This window comes from Cataglyphis hispanica, chromosome 3, assembly GCF_021464435.1.
Source record: "Cataglyphis hispanica isolate Lineage 1 chromosome 3, ULB_Chis1_1.0, whole genome shotgun sequence".
In the NCBI taxonomy this organism is placed as follows: domain Eukaryota; kingdom Metazoa; phylum Arthropoda; class Insecta; order Hymenoptera; family Formicidae; genus Cataglyphis; species Cataglyphis hispanica.
In genome coordinates this window covers 57501-66785 of record NC_065956.1, presented here as the reverse complement: position 1 = coordinate 66785, position 9285 = coordinate 57501, and the positions used below count along the sequence as shown (strand labels likewise).

The 9285-nt window shown below is 35.1% G+C and overlaps 2 protein-coding genes across 9 annotated transcripts in view; both read right to left on the bottom strand.

Moving 5' to 3' along the window:
• Nucleotides 1-243: 243 nt before the first annotated feature.
• On the bottom strand, nucleotides 244-7713 carry LOC126848070 (transcription factor Sp4-like). 3 transcript variants are annotated; one of them, XM_050588611.1, is made up of 11 exons: nucleotides 6305-7713; nucleotides 5022-5214; nucleotides 4434-4733; nucleotides 3874-4288; nucleotides 3557-3741; nucleotides 3335-3424; nucleotides 2875-3192; nucleotides 2424-2661; nucleotides 1725-2214; nucleotides 1276-1570; nucleotides 244-1201 (listed from the first exon to the last, which is right to left on the bottom strand). In XM_050588611.1, exons 2-11 carry the CDS (start codon nucleotides 5055-5057, stop codon nucleotides 1037-1039), a joined length of 2532 nt encoding a protein of 843 aa, XP_050444568.1. In that variant the 5' UTR covers nucleotides 5058-5214; nucleotides 6305-7713; the 3' UTR covers nucleotides 244-1036. The 3 variants fall into 3 exon arrangements, with proteins under 3 accessions (XP_050444568.1, XP_050444570.1, XP_050444569.1); XM_050588613.1 differs by having other exon boundaries at nucleotides 5022-5080; XM_050588612.1 differs by having other exon boundaries at nucleotides 7159-7713.
• A 1110-nt stretch (nucleotides 7714-8823) lies between these two features.
• The window catches only part of LOC126848071 (glycerol-3-phosphate dehydrogenase, mitochondrial), a 7163-nt gene continuing 6701 nt past the window's right edge, over nucleotides 8824-9285 (bottom strand). For all 6 annotated transcript variants that reach the window (XM_050588619.1, XM_050588615.1, XM_050588616.1 and 3 more), the window contains one exon: nucleotides 8824-9154. In XM_050588619.1, the coding sequence (XP_050444576.1) occupies nucleotides 9020-9154 (135 nt within the window). In that variant the 3' untranslated portion in view covers nucleotides 8824-9019. The remainder of the gene's footprint in view (nucleotides 9155-9285) is intronic.

Genomic DNA, 9285 nt, shown 5'->3' with positions numbered 1-9285 from the left:
AATTCGAGCTTAACTATAGACAAATATTTTCTTATTCTTCAGGTGTATCTATTCTGCACTGGTAATAGACTTCATATTAAAAGAATATCAATAAGAGAAATCATTGTCTGTTTTAAATATGACAAAGTTCCCCATTTTGAATTTTATATCTATCTCTTATCAGAAATTTGTACATAATATTCTGTACATGTAACTAACTCCATTAAATTTTAACCGATTGTATTGTTTATATTATCTGCATTATATTTCAAAAACTTTATTTTAAACAGCTACATCACTTATGATCTATATACACAAATATCAACTCGAATTCGGACAAAAGTCTTTCAAGATTAAATTTGTATTTATAGCTCGTGAAATATTACGAAGCGGCTGCTTGGTTTAAAGTAATTCGATAAATTAAAGGAGAAAAAAGCTAAATACTTGCATTTTTTATAATATCAAAAGATGTTTACAAATGTAAAACTTTCTCGTGCAAAATTATATACATTGATTTACATTATATATACATACATACATACATACATACATACATACATACATATATATATATATATATATATATATATATATATTTATTTATTTATTTATTTACATATACACATGTGACGGCATAAAAAATAAATTTTATGTTACATATTGTTATTATACCTATAAATCCATTACTATATTATTACCATATTATTCTTATATGGAGCAGATGAACTCCGGCCCATATTTGTCTGTGATCATAATACAGTATTAATTTCGATTATTTATATAATGTACTTGTACATATATGCATACATACAATGTTATCCAACTTTTTTCTAAAATTTCAGACATTAAAATCTACTTGATATCATTGATGATCAAGCTTTAGCATCTCTAATAAATATGATTTTCCTTTTCTTTCTTTTTTTTTATTTTGTATGAGTCTTGAAATAAGATAAAAATCCTGGAATCGTGCATGGTCGACATCGTCATCAGCAGCAACAAATTGATTTATATTCTATTATCAGTGATATCGATATTATCCAGCATATGACAGAATTTTTTATTCATTTGTTATGTGATTCGTTGATTCGGTTTTCATGCTTTCCATTTGTTCCGAGATAACAATTTCAGATGGTTCCGTCTCCTTGTGCACTGCTATAATAATTTTCTGCTCGGTGGAAGATTGGCTGTCAGAAGAACCTTCCTGTGTCGAAGTAGCAGCTTCCTAAAGTTTAATATTTATTATATCGCATTTGATGAAATATTATATATGAAATAGATTTCGTATGAATTACTTACTGTGCTCCGTATTTTCGTGTGTGTTTTGATGTGTTTCGTTAAATGATCAGACCGCATAAATTTCTTAGTACATTCTGGACATTGAAAACGTTTTTCACCAGTGTGAGTTCTACGATGCCTTTGAAGTTCGTCGGATCTGGTAAATTTTTTACCGCAAAATATCCAACTGCAGACGAATGGTCGTTCGCCGGTATGCCAACGTAAGTGAGCACGCAAATGGCTTGTTTTACCATATACTTTATTGCAGCCGGCAATGTGGCATATATGTTGTCGCTTTCTGCTCATATCTCTATTTCTACAGAGAAATATGGATTAATTGAGGGGGAGAAAAGGGGGGAGAGAATATTTTGTATATCGTAATGAGTGTCATTATATTAGTATTACAAATAATTTGTATTATTTTTGTGATATTCGATATTTAAATAGGAAATTTTATATAAAAACTCTACCTGTCTCCGTCGCCGCAATTGGGACATGTGCACGCGACTCTTCTACGATGCTGCTTGTTAGTATCGGTGTCAGTATTGGAATTTGCCGCGTTGGATACCTGATGCTGGTGAGACATAGGAGAAGCAGATGTTGTCAAAGTTCCATTCGATTGAAGAGTTTGGAGAATCTGCCATTTGGTAGGATCATTTGAATCGAGTTGTACTGTTGGTGCAGCCGCAACAATAGGTGTAGCCGTGGTAGCGGGTAACGTTTGAACTGTAGCAGTTGGTACGGGTTGTAATGCGCTTGCTGGTATTACTTGTACATTGCCTAAACCTGGGATATTTTGTACAGGTATCGATTGTAAAAAATTGGTTGCGTTTATTCCAGCGGCTGGCTGAATTTGCATTATACTTCCGTTGCTTACGCTCCTCATCATGTTACCTTGCTGCGCAGTTAAATTCGCTAATGCAGATGCAGGAATAAGCGTTAATTGTTGTCCTTGCGCTCCTATACAAGCCAATATCAATCTCATTGTTAAATCATAATTTATAACAGGTTATACATAATAATAACAGGAAGAAACATTTTGGAAATAAAAATAGTATATGAAAATATCTCGAAAGAGATATTTCCTAAGTATTGAAAATATCTCTCGAAAGAGATATTTCCTAATTATCCTAATAATCTAAAAAGGATACATGCATCGATTAGCTTACCTGTAATTGTAATAGGTTGCATTGTAGGTTGAGCCGACTGTGCAGCAGGGATATGTATTACTTGTCCACCGGCTAGTTGACTTGCATCGATATTTGTTACTTTAATATCACCATCTACCGTTTCCGGTGGCCTTGTTAGAGTAGATAACGTTTGCACATCGATCTTCTGACCATCTTTTGTAGTAATAACATTGGTATTTCCTGTTATACTTCTTCCTAATGCACTTATGCCGAGAACCTATAAAAAATTATGCGTTAAAATTATAATTAGACTAATTATATATATATATATTTACGTGTGCGTTTGTGTGAGTTGTGTGCGCATAACTTAACACACATATAGTATGTCCACATAACATGCGCGCGCGCACACACACACGCACATACATAGAGAGAGAGAGAGAGAGAGAGAGAGAGAGAGAGAGAGAGAGAGAGTTTAAGAGTGCATTACCTGAACATTGCTAGGAGTGGCAACTGTTGTGCTCCAAGTCGCCACTGTCGACGACGGAGCAGAAGATTGTTGTATCTGTTGTTGCTGTTGTGGCTGCTGTTGTTGCTGCTGTTGCGATGATTGTGGTTGCTGTTGCTGCTGTATTACCTGCTGTACTACTTGTTGTACTTGTTGCTGTTGCTGCTGTTGTACTTGAGCCTGAGCGACTTGTTGTTGTTGAACAGATTGCACTACTTGTTGTTGAGTTTGTTGTTGAACAACTTGCTGCTGCGCTTGTTGATGCGCAACTTGCTGAGCTACTTGTGTTACTTGTTGACTCTATAGCATGTTAAAAGTATATGTATTCATATATTATTTAGAATTATAGAGTAGAATTATATAGTAGAATTATAGAGAAAATTTCTCCCTATTATTAAACTCAAATTATACATTCATATCTTCATTTATGTTACATCTTTACCTGAAGACTTTGTAATTGTGGCAAGTTTGTAATTTGCACTTGCTGGATTTGACCACTTGGCGTAATTATCTGTGCTACTTGAGGTATTTGCTAGAATTGAAGTAACCAGAATACGTTTCATCGATATTATTTATACACAATAGTTTAATATAAAAATTATCAATTAAAGTTATGAAATATTACTTCGCATCAACTTAATTAATGTTATATCGAGTAACGTACTTGCATGATTTGAGGTATCATTTGTGTCGTGGGCATATTTAAAACGCTGGATAAAGCTTGAACAGGAAAGTGTACAGTTTGATAAACAGTTTGTCCATTGTTGGCAGTGACTGGTACTTGCACAGGGACTGTTTGCTGAACATGCTGCATAGGAAATTGAAGTGGTCTTACTTGTACATTTTGACCTGCAATATACATGTTACTTGACTTTATTCTTAAGCATATCTGGTAAAAGTTGGAAATTTTAATCTCAAAAATAAGCAAATAAGACAGGAGGAGAAATATGCGATTAAAAGCGATGTCGACAAGAAGCATACCTGTCGGCAGTTGTACCGTTTGTCCCGTAATATTTTGTATAATCGAAGTGGGAAAGACATTGGGTGCTCTTATGAGACTAACTGGTTGTGGCGTAATAATGGTCTGGCCGTTCGCTAGTTGCACTTGCTGACCGGCAAGTTGCATTTGCTGACCATTTGCGGTAGCAAATTGCATTGTTGGTTGTGTTTGGTGATGACCGCCTGCCGCAGACATTGCCGAGGATGGAATAAATAGAGCTTCCTGACCATCTATATTGACAGTCTGCATTTGTGGTATTACACTATAACTAAGCTGTTGTTGTGGTTGTTGCTGCTGCTGTTGTTGGGTGTGTTGTTGCTGCTGCGATTGTTGATGACTTTGTTGCTGTTGTTGTTGAAGAGCTGTTTGTGCCTGAGCGCTAATAATTTGAGCACTCTATAAAACATACAAGTTGTTTACAAGTTGAAGCACAATGGAAGAAAGAAGAATGTATATAATGTGCGCATGCCAACTGTATTTCTTATAGAAAATAAAATTATATTATATTTTTACATACATTTTCATGTTTGTTTTAACATACTTGCAAGAATTGATGAGGTAACGATTGAACAGAGATAGTTTGCGCTCTCTGTTGATCGTGTTGCGATTGTTGAGTTTGTAAAGGCATGAAGTTCTGCAGGGTAATAACTTGCGGCGGCTGCTGCTGTTGAGTTTGTTGTTGAACATCTTGCTGTTGCAATTGTTGTAATACATTTGCGTTTAAGAAACGGATTTGCGACTGGGCAGTTTGCTGCTGCTGTTGCTGTTCTAACTGTTGTTGGTCTACTTCGTCTTGTTGCTGCGACTGTGATTGCAAAGGATCATGCTCTTCGATTTCTTCCTATAAATAATTATAATTTTTATAATTTTTTTTCAAGAATATTCTGCATGTAATTGCACAATATGTTAAAGATTAGATTGTACTCACACAAATTATACTAATTGTTATAATATAATTTACACACACACACACACACACGCGCGCGCGCGCACGCACGCACGCATGCACGCACACGCACACATTTTTGAAGCTTGGAACAAAAATCTTTTATCTGATTAAAAATTTATTATTAAAAATTGTTGCAAAAGTAAAGCATTTGAGCCAAGAATGAGATAACTATTATCTTACTTGTGAAATGTTCCTTCCATCTAGACTTCGTTTCATGATGAAGGATTGTGTGTTTTGCACTATAAAAAATTTATAAGAATAGATTTGATGCCATTTCGCCAAGTTGTGCTAGGAATCCATAATGCAATAAATACACAACTATGTATATTGGCAATTTTCTTGTAATCACAAAGAAAGAATCGTTCCAATGTTCCTATTAAAGATAAATACAAGTTAGAGTAGAAAATCATTAAGATATATCTAATTAGATCCTATCTAGACGGATTTATATAGTTGCATAAACATATGCATAAAGAAATTGATTGGTCCAATGTTTCCTTATGTTTATGCAATTATGAAAATCCTAGAGGCTCTTACAGTGTATAAAACTAATATATTATGCAATTATGATAAAATTATGTTAATTCTTATCGTATAACTAAAATAATTAATAAATATATAAAATATAAATATAAAGAAAAAGAGAAGTAGAACTTTAAAAAAGAAAAAATTAAAGAAATCATTATAATTGTTCAAAACTTTGTTTTCACAAGAAAAAAAAATTTTTATTTTTAAAGAATGAGAACAAAAGAGAAATTTGGGGGGAGGGAGAGAGAGAGAGAGAGAGAGAGAGAGAGAGAGAGTGAGAGAGAGAGAGAGAGAGAGAGAGAGAGAAATGGATTTTAGCAGTATGATAATTTGAGTTTTATTAATTTATGATAAAGATAAAGTAACAATATACATATCGCAAATTGAGGATATACTGTTGGAAACATGGAGTAGTCAAGTTTGGGTCATAATTTAGATTAAAATATTTCGAGCTAATAAAAAAGTTCAAAGAATTGGTGAAAAAAGACGTAGAAGAGTTTTATTTTTGAAAATGCGTTACGCGAATCGCCTTGGGTTGCTTTATAAGTATAAAATAAGAGAGTGGTAAGCAGCTCTCTTTAATCATTCTCTAACAATAAGAGGGAACAAGAAAGGCCGTCGCGAATCGCGGGAATCCTCCGCAATCCTCTGCGAGAATCCGATCGAGGACCGCCTCCTTACGCCCCTGTTTCTACCGCCCCACCCGATTCGTATCGAAGCACGCGCACGAGTTCCAACTTCCAACACAATGGCAAGTAGCATGTGTCGTCATACCGCCCACTCTGGCTGTTGCTGCTCGTTTGCGCGATATCCGTGATAACGGGGAAGGCCGACTCGCGATGTAGCCTCCACCCACTTTAAACACGGGACTCCACCTAACTTGGAAAATAAACACGTGCTTCCTCTCGCGCAACGCGCAAGATGTACATACTCACACTGCTAATGTTACGACAACGCCAACGCCAACGCCAACGCCAACGTCAACGCCAAAGCCAACGCTAACGCCAACGCCAACGCCAACGCCAACGCTAACTGCCAACTGCCAACGCCAAATGCCAACGCCACCGCGTTGCGTTGCGTTGTTGCTACTAGTCCGATTCGTACCGTTAGTAGTTATGCGAAAACATGTGCGTCGCTTTTTCAATCAAGAAAATACGCTGATCAACCACTGAAAAACCCACTTGATACAACTCGATGCAAAACGGAACTGTACTCGTTATCGTGCGTTTCGCGCGTTATCGTGCCGTTTGCATATGCAAACGTTTGTATAACCAAATAGAGAAGCATTATTCACAAGAGCTCTCGTACATTCTCGTACCGATACAAGGCGCGTACAAAGTCACATATATGAAAGAGAAAAAAAAAGAAAAAAAAATTACATGTACACACGTACGCACGTGCCACGCGCGTTACTGTGCCGTAGTATTGCGCCCGCGCACTATACTACAATGACCATTAATAGTGGCTGCATTTTGCGTTGATCGATACGCGATCGAGCAGGATATGTACGATATATTAGCCGCTTAAAAATTGCTATTTACATCATGGGACAATTGCACCGAGTTTTGACGATACCGCTCTCCGCGTGTAAATGAACAGAAATTATGTTAAACAGCGCGCACAGTGTATCGCTGGCCGAGGGGAGTCGATAAAAAGCAATGCGACGATTCATGCGATTTGTCAAACTATCGTACAATCTACCGATACATGCATCATATACTCCACATCCACTACACTATCCGTTTAGTCATTTATTCACGTTCGCGGAAACGTTACAACGAATACTAACAAATACTGTCGTAATGGGAGTCGAGACTACGCGGACGCACGTATGTACTATGTACATACTCGTGGGGCCAATGGGCGGTGCGCGAGATGGCAACGTCGCCGTATGTTCGTCACGACGGCACGGCCTCGCCGATTGGTGGTCGGCTGTGGTTCGTACTGGTTCGTGTAGCTGCTCGCCAACCGAGCTGGCTAGAGTTAGTTGCAGCTGGCTGGGGCGTCATTCGACAGGGGCGTACGCGGTGTCACTTCGGACACCCACCCCATTACAAAGGGCTAAACACGCCACGCACACCTCCCTCTACTTTCGTTTCTCTAGTCTTTCGCTTCCCCCCCCCCATCTTTCATTTCATACGTGTGTCCATCGTGGTTTATCATAATATATCGGCAATCGGCGTATTATTCGATTCATTATATTTGTCCATTTTGTTATTTGATTTGCGAAATATCAATAAGAAATACATTTTAAATAATTTCACTGCCTTTCCAAGAACATGCATGACAAAGATAAATCGTTTCAAATCATCAAACTTCTCATCTTTTCTTTTTTCTCTTTCCCCTTTCACAAAAATTGTAATCCAAATTTTTTTTTGAAATATTTTATGATTCTCGATTTTAACTGCGATGAGAAAAGGTGTTCAATGTGCGAAAGGGAGAGATAAATTGCAAAGTGTTACAATTGTTTTAAAAGTGTAAATATACACATTTAATACAAATGTCGACCATTTGTGATATAACATTTGTAGCATTCATTAGTATTTATTTCTAAAAATTTGATAATGTAACACAGCACTCCAAGTTCTTTGTTTAACATCAACTTTATTGATGTGATAATTATGAAATCATTTATGACAGGACAACATGCTTATCAATCGCATCAAGTTACAATAATAAATTAAATAATCTTTTGCAATAGACAATATTCATAATTTGTACAATTTTAATGTAATATGTAAAAGACAAGATAGAGATACACAATAATGTAAATAATAATTTACACTATTATATAAGTTTAGTTTCAAAAATTGAATGACAATATTTAATATACTAGAAACATTTTTTATAATGTCTTATATTCGCAATTCAGATAAATATCGACGAAGGAGAGCAATTATTCTGAATTAAATAATACATAATGTGTACAATTGTAAATACTATAAATATTATATATAAATATTGTATAATAATTTAGAATGATAATTCTATGTTACATAGAGTACACTCTTATTACAAGAATAGAATGCAATTATACTTTCTATAATGCATTAGCATGTGCATATATGTATATATGTGTGTGTGTGTGTGTGTGTGTGTGTATATATATATATACATACATACATACATACATAATACAAATAGAGTATGAATATTCTGCAATATGTACATAATACTCAATGCAAGAAAAACATGCATGCCACAATAAGAAGAAAGTCTTAAATTTAAAATTTTTTTCTTAAAATGTGTGTATACACACACACACATAATTTTTATTACTAGTGTGCATGAATACATACATGTAATTTTAACTTTGTTTATTGATAAAAATCTATATGCGGAGAATGCATGTAAAGAGAAGATACGATGAAGTTCCAGTCAGAGTGTCGTGAATTATTTAATATGAAACTGTTTATGTACTTTAATATATTTTTCTAATTATTATATTCATGAGTTTTATTTTTTGTAAGAGATTATTTAATTTTTGGTTTCTGCTACATACATGGACATACGTATGTGCGCTTGATTCAATGTACTTGTACTCTATAATGAATATATATGATAAAACATGTCAAATCAAATAAGGATGTAAAGTAAAGATATTTTTCAAAACTTTGCAGCCTGTAAGGAGATGAGTCTTTCTTCACAGTTCACAATCCTCCACCCGATCTCTCGACGCTTATTTGTTTCTTGAGCATTTCTTTTTCATGCTGTGCTTCCTCCATTTCAGCCATCCGTGCGAAACGTGAATATGCCACATGACCAGATTTTATAGCTGACATCATCTATATGTAAAAGTAATACAAACATATATGTATCAAGTTTATATAGATGTATATTAATAAAAGACATTAAAGATAATATAATTTCTGACATTCATATATTATAAAAATAATATAAATATAAAAAAGATGCG